The sequence below is a fragment of the Tachyglossus aculeatus genome, assembly GCF_015852505.1.
Source record: "Tachyglossus aculeatus isolate mTacAcu1 chromosome 12 unlocalized genomic scaffold, mTacAcu1.pri SUPER_6_unloc_1, whole genome shotgun sequence".
Taxonomy (NCBI): Eukaryota; Metazoa; Chordata; class Mammalia; order Monotremata; family Tachyglossidae; genus Tachyglossus; species Tachyglossus aculeatus.
In genome coordinates, this window is record NW_024044828.1 from 3200609 (window position 1) to 3222090 (window position 21482).

General features: G+C 43.9%; 1 protein-coding gene across 2 annotated transcripts in view; it reads left to right on the plus strand.

Annotated features, from left to right (window-relative positions):
* The window catches only part of ORC5 (origin recognition complex subunit 5), a 96757-nt gene that overhangs the window by 21778 nt on the left and 53497 nt on the right, over positions 1-21482 (plus strand). For both annotated transcript variants that reach the window (XM_038741494.1, XM_038741493.1), the window contains exons 7-11: positions 1260-1308; positions 1418-1508; positions 9720-9772; positions 13494-13606; positions 19508-19555. In XM_038741494.1, coding sequence (XP_038597422.1) covers positions 1260-1308; positions 1418-1508; positions 9720-9772; positions 13494-13606; positions 19508-19555 — 354 coding nt within the window. The remainder of the gene's footprint in view (positions 1-1259; positions 1309-1417; positions 1509-9719; positions 9773-13493; positions 13607-19507; positions 19556-21482) is intronic.

Genomic DNA, 21482 nt, shown 5'->3' on the forward strand with positions numbered 1-21482 from the left:
AGCCTTTTCACTGAAAAAAGGTGTCAGTGCTTATAAAGGAAAAAGTGAAAGAAACTCGACAGGGAAAACCCAGTTGCCCTTCAAGTGCTTAGTACAGTGCTTTGCACCCCGTAAACGCCTAATAAATACGATGGAACGAAAGGAGTCATTTTGCTGAATTCATGCGTCTCGTAAAGCCTAGAGAAATCCTTGTTTAGCGGCTTTCCACAGTATTGTTTCTTGCAGGTGAAAGAGGACTAGGAAAAGCATTAGGTTAAAGCGGTACAGGGAGGAAATTTTTCTGGGCGTGTCTCCTCACGGGCACAGGGATTCTTCTCACGTCTAAATCAGCCCGGATTCTGGAAACCGCCTTGAGGCGAGCCACGGTGGCAGTGGGAAATTGGGGCAGGGCTGGGGACTGCCGAAGAGCCTCAAGTACTTTCTTCCAATCGGGCATGTGGGCAGACTTTACCATTCCCAGGAAAGAACCCAGAGTCACTTATCTCATCCAGAATGGACACACGCCAACCTTGTCTTCGGACATCCAGTGAGCAGATTCATCCACCAGTTCATTCATTCAGTTGTACTTCTTGAGCACTAACTGTGTTCAGAGCACTGCATTAAACGTTTGGGAAAGTACAATGTAAAAGAATTGGTAGGCATGATCACTGCCCAAAAGGGGCTGACAGTATGCAGCATGGGCCCGGTAAATATTTGTTATAGGCAGAGATTTGTTATAGCCAGAGTGCAAATCTTTCTATATCAGCTGAGGCTTTCTAAAGAAGAGCAGTCAGTCAGTTGCATTTATTGAGCACTTACTGCGTGCAGAGCACTCTGCTAAGCACTTGGGAGAGTACAGTGTAACGACAGTCCCAGCTCTGCCACTTGTTTGCTGTGTGATCTTGGGCAAGTCACTTCTCTGTGCCTCAGTTGCCTCATCTGTAAAATGGGGATTAAGACTGAGCCTCGCATGGGACAACCTGATTACCTTGTATCTACCCCAGCACTTAGAACAGTGCTTGGCACATAATAAGTGCTTAACAAATACCCTAATTATTATTATTATCATTATTATTAATAATAAACAGCCCTGGCATGGTCACCAATAAGTGGTCACAACCCTTTAGCTCCTGGGCTGAACCCACTCCTGACTGTATTTTCTGGATACCAGTTTTACTTTCAAAGGTAACATCTTTACGTGGTGAAGAAATTTTGGTCAATACAATGTGTGATCTATGGTTTGGAAATGAGCCTGTTTTTCATTTATCTTTTCCCTATAGGCAGCCCTTAATTTTTCTAAATATTGTGAACCTGTGGTCAGAGGAGAAGGTAAGCGTTTATCATGTTTGATACATGGTAGTAATAATTGTTTTTCTGGGGCTGTGCCTTTGGGAATTTGTACCCGTGAGATTGAATTTTTTTTTTTAATTTGATGCAGCAAGCGAGCGAGATACACGCAAACTCTGGAGAAATATTGAGCCTCATTTGAAGAAAGCCATGCAGACTGTTTATCTCAGGGAAATATCAAGGTAATCGTCCACACATTATTTTCCAGGGATTTATTATGCAGTGGAACTTCACTCTAGACAGTTCCTCAAGGATAAATTCAAGTTTTTGCTCTTGTTTTCATTAAATAAAGGTGTCGGGGGGGCGGAGGGCGGTTAGGGGTGGGCAAGAGGGGCTTCTGCTAAAGATTTTACCTGACAGAAAAGTAAACTAACATGCATTTCGTTCCATTTTTTCCCTGGGGAAAGTGGTTGGAAAACTAACAATCGTAACAATATTTGAAGTGAGAGATTTGTCCGTTAAATTATTAAACAAAGCATGGTATATTGAGACAAAAGACTGTATCTAGGGAGAAAACGTTGTCTAGAAGCTATATTTCTCACATTTGCCTAAATGCTCTTTTTTATTTAGCTGTAGTTTCATTAAGAATCAGCAGAGTTGAGAGTGAAATTGAATGGTTTGCAGAGCTGCAGTGTAGAGGGGAAAAAGAAACTGAGTGAATCAGAGCTTTTATATAGGCATGCCATCTGATATTAATGTGGAAAACATAGCTATAGTGAAGTGACTGGATCATGAGGGACATTGTCCCATAGACTTTCATGTTATAAATTGGTATCCGCCCCAGAACTAACACTGACATCAGTTATTGGCATTTATTGATTTTTCATTATGATTTTTATTAACTGCTTACTAAGTGCTGAGCACCGTTTTAAGTGCTGAGGTAGATACAAATTTGTCACGTTGAACAAATGTCCCACATGGAGCTCGCAGCCTAAGTAGGAGGGAGTAGAATTTAATTCCATTTTGCAGTTGAGGAAACTGAGGCACAGAGCAGTTAAATGACTTGCCCAGTGTCACACAGCAAGCCAGGATTAAAACCCAGGTCCTCCGACGCCCAGGCCTGTACTCTTTCCACTAGGCCATATTGCTTCTCTTTGAGTGCTTAATGTGTGTAGAGCACTGTACTAAGCGCTTGAGAGAGTACAATAAAACAGAGTTGGCACTCATGTTCCCCGCCCACAGTGAGCTTACAGTCTAGAGAGGGAGACAGACATGAATGGAAATAAATAGATTATGGATGTGTAAATGAGTCGGAGCTTTTATGAAGCAGCGTGGAGTAACGGGTAGAGCACGGGCTTGGGAGTCGGAAGGTCATGGGTTCTAATCGCAGCTCTCTCTGCCATTTGTCTGCTGTGTGACCTTGGACAAGTCACTTCACTTCTCTGGGCCTCAGTTACCTCATCTGTAAAATGGCAGTTGAGACGGTGAGCCCCACGTGGGACAGGAACAGTGTCCAACCTGATTGTTTGTATCACCCCAGTGCCTGGCACATAGTAAGCACTTAATAAATACCGTAGTTATTACTATAATTATTATATAGGCATGCCATCTGATATTAGCAGGGAAAGCATTGCTGTATTGGAAGTGGTTGGATCATGCGGGGCATTTTCCCATAGTCTCTCCTGTTAAAATTGGCATTCGCCCCAGAACTAACACTGACATCAATCAGTCAATGATGTTTTTTGAGTGCTTATTGTATGCAGAGTACCGGACTAAGCGCTTGGTAAAGTACGATATAACAGAGTCGGTAGATACATTCCCTGCCTACAAGGAGCTTATGGTCTAGAGGGGTCAGTCAGTCAATCCTATTTATTGAGCACTTTCTGTGTGCTCTGCACACAGTCCTGAGCGCTTGGGAGAGTACACTATAGCAATAAAGAGACACATTCCCTGCCCTCAAGGAGATTACAGTCTGGAGGGGGAGATGGACACGAATGGAATTAATAAATTGTGGATATGGACATAATTGCTTGGAGAACATAAGTGCTGTGGGAAGGAACAAGTTCACTGAACATTGCAGTGTGTTCACTGTAACTCTCTCCTCCGTCCTCCCCTTCCTTCCTTTTTCTTACAGCTCAGCAGCTTGGGGTATTTATTTTATTTTGTTTTTAAACTTTGCTTGGCCTTTCCTGGTGGCTCCTTGCATTACTTGCTTCCCTTCTCCCTCAGAGCCCATCCTCTGAAACTATCCAAGCCTTTGTCTATTTTTTTTTTTGTCTTAATTTTTCACTTAGTATCTTGCTTGCACCCTCTTCCCCTTCATTGACTGGCACTCCCCCATCCTGTTTGACTGGGGATTGTGGCGGGGATAGTGGTGCCACTGCTGTTTTAAAAAATATAAGTGGAGACCCCCCCCCACCCCGGAAAATAATTAGGGGCTTGGGACTGCCTGACTCAGGGGTTTTGGGTGGGACCCCAGGGAGACGTGGGGTTGGGAGGCAAGTAGGCCGGGGGAGGGTACTAATAATAATAATTGTGGTATTTGTTAAGCGCTTGCTATGTATCAAGCACTGTACTAAGGGCTGGGGTGGATGCAAGCAAACTGGGTTGGACACAGCCCCTGTCCCCCAGCCCCATTTGACAGATGAGGGAACTGAGTAAATTCCACCAGTGGCTTTGCCATCCTCACCCTCCTATCATGGCCTAGTGGATAGAGCCACAGGCCTAGGAGTCAGAGGGACCTGGGTTCTAATCCCGGCTCTGCCACTTGTTGGCCGTGTGTCCTTGGTCAAGTCACAGTCCTTCTGTGCCTCAGTTGCCTCATCTGGGAAATGGGGATCAAGACTGTGAGCCCTGTGCGGGACAGGGACTGTGTCCAGCCTGATAAGCTTATATCTACCCTAGTGCTTAGTACAGCCCCTAGGGCATAGTAAGTGCTTAAATATGATAAGAAAAATATTGGGTGGGGGTAAATAGCAGTGTAGGAAAAGGAGTGGATCAGAAAGGGCAACTTCTGGCTGCTCTGGGAGGAATGGGGTGTGAGTCTTGGTGGTAGTCCTGCGTACACCCCCAAGTTCTGCATAAATCCCCACTAGAGAGCTTGCATTCCCTATTTTAGAAAATTCAAAAAACAGTAAATTCCCAATAATGTCTCTTGATTCCTGCCAGTGCTATGAATGGACTGTTTTAAGGTACCTACAAGGGAGTCAATCAGTTAATGCTCTTTACTGAGCGCTTACCATGTGCAGGGCACTGTACTAAGGCGTTGGGAGAGTACAATCCAACAGAATTAGCAGACACACTCTCGGCCCACAACGAACTTACCTTCTAGAGGGAACCAGTCCTCTAGACTGTTAGCTTGTGGGTGGGGAGTGTGTCTGTTTATTGTTGTATTGTACTCTCCCAAGTTCTGCACACAGTAAGCGCTCAATAAATACCATTGAATGAATGAACCAAAGCCTTTCTGTAAAGCTCTTTTACTAAGAAGAGGGGCATTTTTATAGTTGGGTTTTTAATTTTATATTTGCTAGACAGGGGTCTTGTCTTTGGATTTTGTCCCATCTGCTAAGTGTGTGATGATAAAAAAATGCTTATAAGGACGTTGGTTGGCTACAGATATGTGATCCACCAGAGAAGATCGAAGTATTGCAAGTGTATCGACAGCTCTGTCTGCTCACGATCAATTTTTTGTGATGTAGTCTAGTCAGGTTCTCACACACAAAAAATGCAAGCCTGCAGTTGTCCGTGTAGTTTGGCAATAATATAAAAATGCATCCCACTGTAATCCAGTTGTAATGGGTCATGTAGGTGTAATGATTTAATTTTGCATTTAATTTCAGTTTAATTTGGCATTTGAATTAACCATAAATCTGAGTCATTTGACCTTGTAGTACTTGATGTTCTTTAGTTAGAAATGCAGAGAGTAACAGGATAAGTCAAGTTAAAAATGAATTTTCCCGGGTTGAATTAAACTGGCAGTCAGATTGCTGCAGTCTCATTTCTAGTAATGTGTAAACTTTGAAAAAGCAACGGAGATAAGATTCAACCCTGGCAGTTAGCAAACCTGTCATGTGAGTGAACGAGGAGAACAAGCGGCAGACAAGGATGTCTGCTGCTGTTGTCGGCAGAGAACTTGTCTGTTTATTATTGTATTGGCACATTCGTACAGTTGTTCTGTACAGAGTAAGCGGTCAATAAATATGACTGACTGACTGAATCCATTCTAGTTGGATTCCACGGCTATAATTTTTTGTTTATTAATGCCTGTCTCCCCTGCTAAACTGTGAGCTTGTTGTGGGTGGGGAATGCATCTGTTTGTTGTTATATTGTACTCTCCTAAGCGCTTAGTACAGCGCTTTGCACACAGTAAGCGCTTAATAAATATGAATGAATGAAAACCCCTGGCCATTCAGGAGTGGATGCGGAAACCCCGTCCGATCGGGCTGATGTGTGGGTTTAGGGGTGACAGTCATTGTTGAGGCCGTGGCCTAGTGGAAAGAGCACAGGTCTGGGAGTTAGAAGGACCTGGCTTCTAATCCCAGCTCTGCGCCTTCTCTGCTGGGGGGCCTTGGGCAAGTCACTTCACTTCTCCGTGCCTCGGTTGCCTCATCCGTAGAACCCAGGTCATTCTGACTCCCAGACTCATATTCTGTCCGCTAGGCCATGCTGGGAGGGTGTGGATGGCAAAGCCACCGGTGGGATTTCCTCATCGGCAGGACCTGGCTGGAAAGTCAAGGTTGAAGCAGGCCCTTTTGGGGGATAGGGCATCCAAATCCCCAGGTTGGTTCTGTGATGATGATGGCATTTATTAAGCGCTTACTATGTGCAAAGCACTGTTCTAAGCACTGGGGAGGATACAGGGTGATCAGGTTGTCCCACGGGGGGCTCGCAGTCTTAATCCCCATTTTACAGATGAGGTAACTAAGGCACAGAGAAGTTAAGTGACTTGCCCAAAGTCACACAGCTGACAAGTGGCAGAGCCGGGATTAGAACCCATGACCTCTGACTCCAAAGCCCGGGCTCTTTCCACTGAGCCACGCTGCTTTGGAGCAGTTGTGTCCCAGCCCGGGGCAGGTGTGGTCACATGGGCTCACAGTGTAGCAACCCAGTTAGCGCTTAGTACAGTGCCTGACATAAAGGAAGCGCTTAACAAATACCACAATTGCTCCCGGTGCCTCAGTTTCCTCATGTGTAAAATGGGGATTTCAGTACCTGTTCTCTTTCCTGCTTAGATTGTGATCCCTGTGTGGGAGAGGGACTGTGACGGACCTGATTATTCCATATCTTCCCCAGGGCTTAGAACAGTGCTTGGCACATAGTGAGTGCTTAACAAATACCACAGTTATTTTTAATACTATGATGCCCAGTCTCAGGAACTCTTCTTGGGGACCCTCCTAACCTTCCTCTCCTTGAAAATGGAGAGGAGAGCGAGGGACCAGTCTGGTCACCACCGTTTGCAATCATTATCTCCAGGACAGGAGTGGTGCGGATTGGTTTAGAAAAAGGCTTCATTCCTTCTTTATTTTATTTTTATGGAATTTGCCAAGCGCTTACTATGTGCCCGGCACTAGTCTACGCGCTGGAGTAGATACAAAGGAAATAGGTTGGATGCATTCCAGGTCCCACATGGGGCTCACAGTCTTAATCCCTGTTTTACAGATGATAGAACTGAGGTACAGAGCAGGGAAGTGACATGCCCAAGATCACACAGCAGACAAGTGGCGGAGCTGGGATTGGAACCCAGATCCTTCTGACTCTTAGGTCTGGGCTCTATTCAGTAAATTGCCCTTTAAAAAAAAAAAGCTATGCAGATATCTCTAGACTAAGTTCTGTAATGGGCAGAGAACTTGTCTACCTATTCTATATATTGTATTCTGCCAAGCGCTTAGGACAGTGCCCTGCGTGCCGTAAGTGCTCGATTAATATGATTAATTGATGGTTGAATTGGGAGTTGAGTCATTCCTCCGTCTCAGCAGCTTTGTCCATGTAGCTTATTATTTGACAACGTGGTTATGTTTTTTAGAGCATAATTCTTACTTTAATGGGAAGATTCAGGGTGCTGTGACCTCTGCATGTGAATATAGTGAAAAGTAGATAGATCATTATTTGACAACGTGGTTATGTTTTTTAGAGCATAATTCTTTAATGGGAAGATTCAGGATGCTGTGACCTCTGCATGTGAATATAGCGAAAAGTAGATAGATCCGCCTTTCATTTGCCTCAAATCAAGAACATTGGTTCCTTTTCATTGTGCGCACCAAGCATTATACTAAACACCGGGTGAATGTACAAAAGAAATATATAGCTCAGTCTCCGCCCTCAAAAGTTTGAAATCCAGTGGGAGAAAGGAATGACAAAGATTGATGAAGTACTACTTACAAGGGAGAGAATATATTATTAACAAGAAACAAGTAAATCAATCAATCACAAATGAAATGATAAATACATAATAGAGGATGCTGAGAGAATAGCATGTCTGGGAAGGATTGGAATTAATCAGGGAGTGACTCCTGGAGGAAGAATGGAAGGGTTCCTCTGGGATGAGTTACAAAGAAAGCAGAAGATACAATCCCTGCTCAGAGGAGCCCTTAGCACTTAAATTCATTTTTTAATGGTATTATAGCACTTGCTATGTGCCAAATGCTGTTCTAAGCACTGAGGAAGGTACAAGTAAATCAGATTGGGCACAGTCAGTGTCCCACATGGGGCTCACCATCTTAATTCCTATTTTACAGATGAGGAAGTGGAGGCACAGAGAAGTGAAATGACTTGCCCGAGATCACACAGCCAGACATGTGGCAGAGGTGGGATTAGAACCCAGGTCCTCTGACTCCCAGCCCCATGCTCTTTCCTCCAGGCCACACTGCTTCTCTTTTCTTTGAATACAAAATTGTTCAGGACTGTTTCTGGAGGAAGTCTCAGGAACTATTCTATTCTATTTATTTTATTTTGTTAGTATGTTTGGTTTTGTTCTCTGTCTCCCCCTTTTAGACTGTGAGCCCACTGTTGGGTAGGGACTGTCTCTATATGTTGCCAACTTGTACTTCCCAAGCGCTTAGTACAGTGCTCTGCACACAGTAAGTGCTCAATAAATACGATTGATTGATTGAAGTCTCATCAATATAGTTGTGAAACCTAATTCCATCTTTAATGAGGATATTCCTGTTAGTATTTGGACTGATGCGTCTTTCAGCAGCAGATTCCTCAACTTCTCTCTCCTTTACCCCAGCTTTTCTGAAGGCCACCCTTGGCTTCCAACACTGGGGAATTGAGGAAAAATAAGCCCAAATTAGAATTATAAGTAAAGTGCCGATGACTCCCTGCCCAAGGTTTCATTCATTCTGTGTTTTATCGACTTCGCCCCTCCTCTCCTCCCCAACTCCTGCAGATGTTCGAGAAGTAGCATGGCCTAGTGGGTAGAGTGTGGGCCTGGGAAATCAGAAGGTCCTGGGTTCTAATCCTCTATTTGCCACTCACCTGATGTGTGACTTGGGCAAGTCACTTCACACCTCTGTGCCTGTTACCTCACCTATAAAATAATAATAATAATAAAAATGATGGCATTTATTAAGCACTTACTATGTGCAAAGCACTGTTCTAAGCACTTGGGGGATACAAGGTGATCAGCTTATCCCACGGGGGGCTCACAGTCAACCCCCATTTTACAGATGAGGTAACTGAGGCCCAGAGAAGTTAAGTGACTTGCCCAAGGTCACACAGCTGGCAATTGGCAGAGCCGGGATTTGAACCCACGACCTCTGACTCCAAAGCCCAGGCTCTTTCCACTGAGCCACGCTGCTTCTCTAAAATGGTGATGTAAGTCCCAAGCGGGCCATGGACTGCGTCCAACCTGATTAGCTTGTATCTACCCCAGTGCTTAGAACAGTGCCTAGTGCAGAGTAAGCACTTAACAAATTCCATTTAGATTAAAAAAAAGTGCTTACTGGTTTTTTTAGGTTATTCTCGGAAGCTCATACCCCTCTCATCCCTCTTGGAAAGATCCACCGTTTATATTAAGTGCCAAACTGCTGAATACACGGCCCTTTCCTTTTTCCTTTTACTGGTTTTCTTGTGGTCTCAGAGCGAGGAGGCTCTAGGCCAAGATTAAAACAGCAGGTACAGCCTAACTGCGGCACCTTCTGGGAATAAATACCAAATAGGAAAGCCTGGACTGCGTCTGGAGGTTGCCTTACATTCCCATACATTCCTGCAAGGATAAGATTTCAGGGGCTGACTGAATTGGCACTAAACCATGATGGAAAGGAACATAAATTTAATTGAAATCCCAGACGATTCATTGTACAAAATTACCTCTTGTTTATAGTCAAATTAAGCCTGCCCACTTTAAAATACACAGAAGTTTATAAGTCTCGTTGAATGGAATTTCCAATTTGAATTTTTATTGGCTATTTTTCTCTCTGAATTCTAATTGATTTCTTACACTTTTCTTATAGTTCGCAATGGGAGAAGTTGCAGCAAGAGGATACAGAACCAGGGCAAGTGAAAGGTATCCAAAGGAACGTTAAAATAAATATTGAGACAGCCTCCGCTGATTTATGGTCAGTTGTAGGGTGAGGAGAAAACAATTTGGAAAAAAATATAAGATGAGGGAAAAAGCAAATGCACTTAAATGCAGGAGGTCTTTCTTTGTAATATTTTGAGATGTTTTTAAAAATCTGAAAGACTATTTTTCAACTCTTTCCAGGATCTAGTTTTGTTCCCCCCCATCCACAAATGCCTACTTGAGTTAGTCTTTATTTCACATGAGCAGACAGATTATTCTTCCTCTGTCAGAGCCGTTATCCCCAAATGACTGTGCTACTTTGGAAGTGGTGAAAGGCATCATCGAAGTGATGTCTATCACCTGCTCAGTGAGCTTGAGGTTAACCAGTGGAATAGTGGTTGTCACACTCTTGTGTTGCCTCCCAAATCCATCTGGGTTAGTAGACCATCGTTTCACCTTCGTGACTGATGTTGAAGAAGTATCATAACCGTCGAGAAGCAGCGTGGCCTAGTGGATAGAACACGGGACAGGGAGTTGACAAAACCTGGGTTCTAATCCCCGCTCTGCCACTCGTCTGCTGTGTGATCCTGGGCAAGTCGCTTCACTTCTCTGGACCGCAGGTGTCTCATCTGTAAAATGGGGATTAAGATGGTGAGCCCCATGTGGGACAAGAACTGCGTCCAACCCGATTAGCTTGTATCTACCCCAGTGCATAGGTACAGCGCCTGGCATATAGTAAGGACTTAAATATCATTTAAAAAAACACAACAGCATTCAATTTATTTTATTCAGACCTAGAAACAAAAATTGCCACTTGCGGTATCCAAGAATAAATTTGCAAATTGAATAAAGAACGTTCACTCTGTGATCTCAGAAAAAACGTAAAGCCCTATGTAGCTAACCCTCGGGAAATACGGAGTCTCTGGTGTCCTGGGTCAGCGAGTTGAGGGAAAGATTTTCCGATTGAAGTTTGGAGCTGTAAGGGATTGGGTTTGTGTCAGGTGTCCTCCCTAAGGGGAGACTCCACAAGCGGTAACGTGGGATGTGCAGTTGCTCGTAATTCTCCTACAGCCTCGGATTCCCTCAGGAGGCGAGCTAAATCGTTTCATGCTCTGCTCCAGGTAACTGGGGTAGTTTTGTGCTCCCCGCTTTGGCAAAATTGACCCCTCTTAAAAATGAACCGTGTGGGCTTTGCGTCTCAGGTTAAATCCATGACCCTTTTTGTTTATTTTTCAGCGAGACAGAATAGACTGAGGCGATTTTTCAGCTACTTCTATTTCGTCTCCAGTTGTGTAAACGTCTGCCCTCTTTTCTTCAGCGATAGGACATAGGCATTATCGTCTTCTATCTGTTCTCAAAAGAACTGAGAGAAAAAACCTAGACACCAGCAGAAGGGGATTCTGGTGAATATCAGTACTTTCCCCAAAAGATCACCCAGGGGTGCTGGGTAAACATAGCTCCAGACATCTAACTGGAGTGAAGGCCTGTGTATAATATCGAGCTGTAGCACAAGAAGCCCGTTCCCTGGCAATTTTCGTTGTTTGTACTTAAAGAACTCATGCACCCATTTTGGAACTCATTGAAATTGGTGTGTTGGAGTCCTGGGATTGTCCTAAACTATCATCTCGAAACTATTGTCCCTTTATCCTCCATGCTTCTGATCACAGTTTTGGTCCAACTGCCCACACGTTCATGAAATTTACAGGGTAATAGTAATTAATCATTATGGTACTTGTTAAATGCTTACTCTGTGCCAAGCACTGTTCTAAGCACTGGGGTAGGTACAAGTTAATCAGGTTGGACACAGTCCCTGTCCCACATGGGGCTCACGCTCCTATCCCCATTTTACAGATGAGGTAACTGAGGCATAGTGAAGTGAAGGGTAGTTTTACAGGAAGGGGGTGACCATGCTATCAATTCACCTCAGTTTTAAGGCGTTAAATTGTGTTTTTTAAAATGTTCCGGATCGTGACAGAACAACTTCAGGTCCAACAGACTTTGGTATTAATATTTTATTTAAATTCAAAGTGCATTAAAATCAGAATGCTGGGGTTGCCATTTGAAGAATGTGTGCCAGCACAGTGGCTAGTCTTAGCATGTCAGAAGAATGAAAGATCCCAGGCTAGTTATTCAATTATCATATTGTTCTCAACCTGAAATGAGGGGGTTTTTTGGCCCTTTTAGTGGTAAAATGGAGCCATGTCTTCAAACCATTCTCTAAGCCAGGGTCAGCATGGATGTGAAATGAGAATGGGATCCAAAAAAGCTATTTTCCAGTAGATGTGCTAGGAAAAACATACTGAATCATCCAGTTTGCTTCATTTCACCTAATCAGCAGCATGCAGAAAGACTGGCAAAGAGCTGCAGATAATACTTACGAGCGTTCATGCAGGCAGTGAGCATTTCAAGAGTCAAATTTTTCCTCTGCACACAGATTTCCAATTCACGTTTGCCGATTTTTCTAAAAAATACATTTAGAGCCACTTGTAAATTTGAGGATGAATGCATTGCGGTGTTGTAATAAGAATGTATTCTACGTTTTAATTAATATCTTTCCATGGTTTGAAAAATGAGAACTGTCGAGTAGAGTTAGGGCATTTCATTTTATTCTGACCCTTTAGGGTATGGAAATCAGTTTGGGGATTCATTCATTCACTCGTATTTATTGAGTGCTTACTGTGTGCAGAGCACTGTACTAAGCGCTTGGGAAGTACAAGTTGGCAACATACAGAAACGGTCCCTACCCAACAGCGGGCTCACAGGCTAGAAGGGGGAGAGAGACAACAAACAAAACATATTAACAAAAAAAATAAATAGAATAAATATGTACAAGTAAAATAAATAAATGGAGTAATAAATATGTACAAACATATATACATCTATACAGGTGCTGTGGGGAGGGGGAGGAGGGGGAGAGGAAGGAGGGGGCTCAGTCTGGGAAGACCTCCTGAGCAGAGGAGGCAGATACAGTGAGGGATCATTTTGAAACTAGCTCATTATTTAAGGGAAACCATCATGCTTGACTGAACAGAGAGCCTGAATTAGCATTTCTCAGATCTTTCTCTTTCTATGCTCCTTGTCCCATAAAAGTTAAAAAAGGGAAAATCCTCCTCTCCTCCGCCCGGCAAATCAGTCAGTGATATTTTGAGTGCATATCATATTCATTCATTCATTCAATCGTATTTATTGAGCTCTTACTGTGTGCAGAGCACTGTACTAAGCGCTTGGGAAGTACAAGTTGGCAACATATGTGCTCAGAGCACTGTTCTGAGCATTTGGGGAAGTACAACGGAGTTGGTAGATACGTTACCTGACCACAGTGAGCTTACAGTCTAGAGGAGGCCCCCCCCCCCAGAAATCTGAAATTCAAATTTTGCCCATGATTGTCCCTCACCTGGAAGCAGGTAATGTCCAAGCCAGGCCTTCTCTGGGAACAGGAAGTAGTGGATCATCATAATCATCATCAATCGTATTTATTGAGCGCTTACTGTGTGCAGAGCACTGTACTAAGCGCTTGGGAAGTACAAGTTGGCAACATATAGAGACAGTCCCTACCCAACAGTGGGCTCACAGTCTAAAAGGGGGGATGTCAAGGTCCGGGCTTCTCTGAGGCGAACATAACAACTGGGAACCTCAAATCGATTAATGAGGCAAGGATGCCACTGGCTCAGTCAGCTGCGACGATTTCTCACCAGAATCCTACATGAGAGGTTTTGTGTCCTAGGTCTTTCTGCGCATGCTCACGTGGAACTTCCTTATTACTCCAAATTCCTTCTCATCGCTGCCTATCTAGCCTCGTACAACCCGGCACGAACAGATAAGAGGTTCTTCCTTAAGGTATGTGAACATTTTTTTTTTCCCCTCCTCCACTATTGGGTTCCCGTGGTTTCTCATATATTCTCACTTGCCTCTGGAGGGTTAGGTAGCGGGAGGGTAAAAGTGAGGTGTTAAGAGAGTCACTCTCTGGGGTGAATTCCCAAGGGGGAGAGGAAAGTAGATGATCTCTTTGGGGGTATTCAGGACTTCTCCCATTCAGTATGTTGACTCAGGTCAAAAGCGTGAATTGCAATGCAACTGGTAATTGGTAACCTGGCAGAAAGGAAGGTAGCATCCCCTCCAAGAGGCCTTCCCCAATTAAGCCTATTTTTCCATGGCTCCCTTTCCCTTCTGTGTCTTCCTTGAACTTGGATCTGTGACCTTTGGGTATTTGATGTTTGTCTCACACTCAACTCCATAGCGCCTGTCTACGTATCTTTAAATTATGCATTATTTATATTAATGTCTGTCTCCCTTCTAGAATGTAAGCTGGTTGTGGGCAGGAAATGTGTTTGGCAACTCTGTTGTCCTCGGCATATACTGAGCGCTCAAATACCATTAATCATTGATGATGAAGAAGCCCATTAGATGTAGGAGTTGTGATATTGTGATATAAAAATAATTATCAATTATTATAGCCCAAATTCCGTGATGGAACGGGGCCCTCGTAACTGTGGCCTGAGAGCCCTCAGTGACACCGGGAAGTTGTGGCTCCCAATTCTCCCCAGGACTTTGTGAGTTTCCACCCTGATTTTCATTTCAGCTCGGGGGTGTGGGAGATGGGGCCAATCAGTCAGAAGTGAGGCTGACACAGAGGGGAGAAAAATGAGAAATGAGAAAAGGGCCATCAAGAGATGAGGAAAAAAACTAAGACCATTCCAGAGGGGTATAGCGAATGCAATCCTAACTTTAAAATTGTCCAGAAGTGGTGTTTTTTAAGCACTTTCTGTGCTCCAGGCACTGAACTAAGCCCTGGAGTAGACACAAGTTAATCAGGTTGAACACAACGCATGTCCCACATGGGGCTCACTGTCATAATCCCCATCTTACAGATGAGGTAACTGAGGCACAGTGACTTGCCCAAGGTCACACAGCAGGAAGATGGCGGGGCTGCAATTAGAACCCAGGTCCTTCTGTCTCCCAGATCTGTGCTCTAGCCACTGGGTCACACTGCTCCTCTACTGATTGCAGACTGCATGCAAATCTTATGGAGCTGCCCTGAAGCCCCTCCTTTTTTTAAACATTTTTTGTGGCCCTGAAAAATTTCTAGTGGAAATCACTGGAAATAGAGGCCAGGTAAAGGGAAGCATTTAAGAGTAACAGTCTTATTAAAGATAATTAACAATGGTCCTAGCATAACAGCAATAGACAGTAATATTGAATCCTATCCTTTTAGGGATCCAAAGAAATTGTATTTTCTGTAATTGAAAGAACAGTGCATTGTCTCTCCTTTGTCCCATACAAATTACCTTGTTTCAAGATAAAACTGGTAAGCGATGACTAAAATTGTACCGGAATGTAACTTTTGACTTACGCACTCCTTCCCCAGAGATTCTCTCCCTTCTTTTACAATGCAGTTTCATCTTTGGATTTTATGATAAATATTAAAAAGCTGTTTCAGCTCCTTCCGGGGGGATAGATTTTTTTCCAGCCCCACAGTAAATTCAGTTTTCAACGGAATATTCTTCGATTAGAAGGTATAACTTTCCTGTGGAATCAAAAAAGCATTTAGAATTTTTTTCTTAAGCAAACAATCTTACAAATGGGTACCTCGCAGGGGCAGTTTTTAGCAGAAGACAAAGCAACTCCTCTGCCACATGCATAGAGGAGGCTGTCTGTGTTATGTGCCAAAGGGTGGCATTCCACTTTGTGGTAGCTAAATGCGATTAATAATCACAGTCAATAAATGCGATTGACTGACTTCTCTGCTGTATGACCTTGGGCATGTCATTTTTCTGCTTCAGTTACTTCATCTGTGAAATGGGGATTAAGAGTGTGAGCCCCATGTGGGCATGGACTGTGTCCAACCCGATTAGCTTGTATCTACACCACTGCCTGGCACGTAGTAAGCGCTTAACAAATACCATTTAAAAATAAAGTAGGGGCACAACAAAGAACAATGTATTGACAATGCACCAATTTCTTACTAGTTTGGGAAGCTGGAGCCAGACGTGCACCAAGTCTTTAAAACATGTCTCATCTTAAAGGGGCTTGGTAGCTTATAATGACAATCAGTAGCATTGACTGAGCACTTTACTATGTGCAGAGCACTGTAGTAAGCACTTGGGAGAGAACAATACAATAGAGTTGCTAGGCACACTCTCTGTCCATAAAGATCTTTATGCCCAAGGGGCGAGTTAGACATTCAAATAAATTGCACATCCGTATAAGTGCTAAGAGTGGCGTGACTATCAAGTGCCTAAGAGTAAAGTTTCCAGTGCATAGGGGAGGAGGAAGGGAGAGGGAGTAGGGGAAATGAGGGGCTTAGTTGAGGAATGCCTCTTAGAGGAGCTGTGGTTTTAGTAGGGCTATGAAGGTGGTGAGAGTAATGGTTTGTCATATATCAATCAATCAATCGTATTTATTGAGCGCTTACTGTGTGCAAAGCACTGTCATATATGAAGGGGGGAGGGAATTGCTGGCCAGAGGGAGGACATGAGCAAGAGGGGGTCGGTGGTGAGATAGACAAGATCGAAATGCGGTTGAGTGGGTTGGCAATAGAGGACAGAAGTGTCGGGGCTGGGTTGCAATATTAAATTAGTAAGATAAGATAGGCAGAGGAGAGCTGATTGAGGGCTTTAAAGCCAATACATCTTTGACGTAACCCATCATGCAAAGGTGGGGTAGCTTGAGGGTCTTGGTGAACTTCTTGAGGGGCCAACGTGGCTTGACAATTGCCCAGGCCCTTGGCTGGCTCATAGTCTTCACATGCTTTTGTGTGGCCCTTGGAAAGGGTGAAGAAGTCCTGCTGGTGTTTGTCAGTGCAGTCGTATTTATTGAGCACTTACTGTGTGCAGAGCACTATACTAAGTGCTTGGGAGAATCCAATCCAACAATAAACAGGCATATTCCAGCGCTTAGAACAGTGCTTTGCACATAGTAAGCGCTTAACAAATGCCATCATTATTATTATTATTATTATTCCCTGCCCACATCGAGCTTACAGTCTTGAGGGGGAGACAGACGTTAATATAAATATAATGTTCTGAGACCTGTTCTCTTATCTGTTGTGCGGCAAAGGTACCTGCTGTTCTAGGTTGGATCTGAAGCCATTTGATGATTGAGGGAGCGCAGTACTTAATCTTTCAGACTTTGAGCTCCTTATGGGCAGGGGACATGTCTGCCAACTCTGTTATATCGTACTCTTCCAAGCGCTTAGTACAGTCTGTCCTTTATTGGGACTGTGAGCCCCATGTGAGACAGGACTGTGTCCAACCTGATTAGCTTGTATGCACTGCAGCGCTTAGTTCAGTGTCTGGCACATAGTGGGTGCTTAACAATGGCCATCATTATATCACTATTGTTATAACACACAGTAAGCGCTCAATAATTACGATTGTTTCAGTGGTTCATCCAGGGCAATTCTGGCTAGAATCTTGACAACAGCGGAGAACAGTGAGCAATTCCAGTTAGCCCTCCTAATTGGTTTGATAGTAGTAGATAAGTGCTAAACTAGGCTTGATTTTCAATAGGAAATATTGCGAAGAGCATCAGTGCTTATGTTCAGTGACATTCCTTAATGGTTTTTCGTTGTTTATTGTTGACATTCAAGGATATGGGTTTTTTTTTTTTTTTTGGATTTCTTTCTTCAAGGCCTTCAGAGACAAAAATGTTCATAAAGGTTGATGATGCAAAACTGTACCCACTCATACTAGAAGTAAGTGAGCTAAGGGCTCCTTTGATTGATTGACCACACAATGTGTTGTTTAGCATGTGGTGGATTTTTAACATCCAGAACATGAGAGTCAGAAGTACTTGTGTTCTAGTCCCAGCTCCATCTCTTGTCTGCTGTGGGAGCCTTGGGCAAGTCACTACACCACTTCTCTGTGCCTCAGTTCCCTCATCTGTCAGATGAGGATTAAAACTGTGAGCCCATGTGGGACATGGACTGTGTCCAACCTGATTCATTTATTCATTCAGTTGCAGTTATTGAGTGCTTACTGTGTGCAAAGCACCATCCTATGCACTTTAAAGAGTACAGTATAACAATAAACAGACACATTCCCTGCCCACAACGAGCGATTAACTTGTATCTGTAACTTGTATCTGTATCTGTGCTTAGTCCAGTGCCTGGCACATACATATTAAGCGCTGAACAAATGCCATTAAAAAAATAAAGACTATTGGAGGGATGGTATTGACTTGGGTGAAAGGTAAGGAGGTAAGCAGAGGTAGGCCATCCAAAAGCCACACTTGCAAATCTTTCCCTAGTCTCTTCCCTAGGGAGCTACGTTTGGCTATGGGGAGGAGCGCATTGTGTAAAAGAGATGTGGGAAACCTCCACCCTTCAATCAGTCTGTCAGTCAGTAGTATTTATTGAGTGCATACTGTGTGCAGAACACTTCTGTAGGAGCTTGGGAAAGTACAGCACAATAGAGTTGGCTGACAGAATCCCTGTCCACAGAGAGCTTGCAGTCTAGAAGGAGAGATAGATATTAAAACGAATGACGGTTAGGGGAAATGGCAGAGTGTAAGGATGTGGTCATAAGTTTAGATTTCCTCTAGTGTCTTAGACATTCGTATCCTAAAAAATGGCTTCTAATGTTCGCAGTCATTGTGGAGATGTGAGAACTCTGATTTTTACTGTAGCAACTAAATAATAATAATAATGATGGTATTTGTTAAGCACTTACTCTGTGCCAAGCACTGTTCTAAGTGCTGGGGAGGACACAAGGTAATCAGGTTGTCTCACATGGGGCTCCCAGTCTTAATCCCCATTTTACAGATGAGGTAACTGAGGCATAGAGAAGTTAAGTGACTTGCCCAAAGTCACAAGCTGACAAGTAGCGGAGCTGGGATTAGAACCCATGACCTCTGACTCCCAAGCCTGGGCTCTTTCCACTGAGCCATGCTGCTTCTCTACAGCTTCTCTTCTTTTATTTTCTCGCAACCAAGCCTCTTAAAACTTGGATCTAATAAAGCCCGGATCTATTACATCGTCAGGCAGTTACTGTTTAATGAGTTCTGCTGGGTCTTCACAATCTTACATGAACTTTTTGAATTGCAAGCAAAGAAAACCTGGTCAGTCAGGAAGTAATTACTTGGGGAACATCGAGAAGGCAGGGTGATATTCTTCTCTGGCCAAAGGGACTGTGGAATCTTTAGCAACCATAAAAGGAGTCATAAAAGGCCCAAATCTTGTCATAGAATCAGTACCCTCCTATGATTTTAGGTCATTAATTTAAAAATTAATCGGGAAGATCACATCTCTCACTAAATTTATGATCCTTTGTAGCCGCATTGACCGTTATTTTGCTGTGAGCTGTAATTGGGTCAGGGCCTGTGTCCAACCTGATTATTTTGTATCTAGCCCAGGGCTTAGTGCAATGCCTGGCACATAACGCTTAACAGATACCATGAAGAAAAAAGGAGATTACAGTCTCGTGGGAGGGAAAGACAATAAAGTAAATTGGAATTGGATGGGGAAATGCAAGGTTAGTCAGGGAAAGCCTCTTGGAGGAGATATAGTTTAAGTAGGGCTTTGAAGATGGGGGAGAGTCGGACAATCACATAGGAAATGGGAGCGGAAAGAGAGCAGGGGAGTCTCAGGCCAAAGGGAAGGTGAGGGCAAGGTGGGACGAGATCCAGGTTGGCATTTGAGGAGCAAAGTGTGCTGGCTGGGTTATAGTAACAGAGTAGTGAGGTGAGGTTGTCGGGGGAAAGAGGATTGAGTATTGAGTGTTTGCTTTTATTCATTTGCAGCATCATGGAAAAATTAAGAAGACCAATTTTCTGAAAAAGCATGAAAAGGTAAGTCGATTTTCATTCCTGTGGTAGAAATATAAAATCAGGTTGATGAGTTAAAAAAAAATAGAAAATTGGGAAGTATTGCATATTGACCTTTGGTTTAGATTCGCGTTTCACTTTCATATCCTGTGATTTTATATATATATGTTGGTGTCTTTATTTTCCTGTCTGGCTGTGCATTTTTGGTGGCTCTGTTCCACTCTGCCAAACACTTGGGGATTTAGTTGGCAAGAGCCGGCCCTTCAATTGTATGTGTTTTAGTGTGATTGACAACCACCCAGCTTTGATCTTCAAAACTTGGGTAGTGGTACTGTAAGCCACCGCCAGTGGTTCTCTTCATCCACAGCCCAACCCAAGTAACCAAGGGAGATCCAGGCCTGGAAGATAAAATCAGTAAGAGGTATCAAATTCCCTTGCTCCCTTTGACTTATTTGATCTGCTGAACTTTCTAGTCTCCCTTCCTGGCCTTTGTTTTCCATGCAGGGATCCAGCAGACAATCAGTGGTATTTATTGAGCACTTCCTATGTGCAGAGCACTGTACTAATCACCTAGGAGAGGAGAGTACAGCAGAGTTGGCAGACATATTCCCTGCCCACAACGAATAGTACCTGCTGTGGTGTTTGCTAAGAATTTGAACTGTCGTAAAACCTAGCTAGAGCCCGGCATTTGGAAAAGTGTGTATCTCCATAGCCTTGCCTTGCACACAGTAGGATCAGACCTGATCGGGAGACCTGGGCTCTACACAGTAGGATGAAGAACCTGTCCTCCCTCGCCCTTAGACTACTGCTGAACTGGCAGGAGGAGGGGAAAAGGGGGGAACTTTTCGATTCGAGCCTCGAGGGCAGGTATCGGAGACAGTTTTTAGGGGGCAGGCAGGACAAAAGCTGGGAGAGAGAGGAGAGAAGCAGCAGGGGAAAGAACGAGGAAGGAAAACCTATGCTGTCTCCTCCTCCTCCTTCACCATTGCCCCAACTTTTTTGGTCCTTACCAGGATTCTGGACTGGCACAGGAAGTTCCTCCCAACCCAGTCTCAAATCTGTGAGGAGGAGCTTTCTGAATGCCTCACTACCTGGTCCTGGCTCAGAGTGGTAAAGAGGTGGAAGAGCCACCCTCTTGGCTCCCCAGAGGTCCCCCTCCCCCTCCGTCCTGGTAAAGTTGAGACTAATGGTGAAGAGAAGGTGGGGAGGGAAGAGAGTTTACTACTCTATTTTATTAGTGATGTGCATATAGCTATAATTCTATTCATTCTGACGGTTTTGACAGCTGTCTGCTTGCATTGTTTTGTTGTCTGTCTCCCCCTTCTAGACTGGGAGCCCGTTATTGGGTAGGAACCGTCTCTATATGTTGCCGACTTGTACATCCCAAGAGCTTAGTACAGTGCTCTGCACACAGTAAGCGCTCAATAAATATGATTGAATGAATGAATGAATAGGCCCAAGCTTCTCTGCCCTGTAGCAAACTGAGAATTCTAGTCAGCAACAATCAATCAATCAATCAATCAATCGTATTTATTGAGCGCTTACTATGTGCAGAGCACTGTACTAAGCTCTTGGGAAGTACAAATTGGCAACACATAGAGACAGTCCCTACCCAACAGTGGGCTCACAGTCTAAAAGGGGAACAGGAACAGATTGACTAAGAAGGGATGATTAGAGGCTACCTGTGGCTGGCCCTTTTACCTCCCACCTCCCTCCTCCTTATCTACCATGGATGCCAACCCTCTTTCCCCCTACAAGCCCCATGGCCTAGTGAAAAGAGCCCGGGGATAGAAATCAGAGGACCTGGGTTCTAACCCTGGTTCCACCACTTGTCTGCTGCATGACTTTGGGCAAGTCACTACATTAGTGTGCCTCAGTTATCTCATCTGTAACATGAGGATTAAGAACATGAGCCCTGTGTGGGACTGTGTCCAACCCACTTAGTACAGTG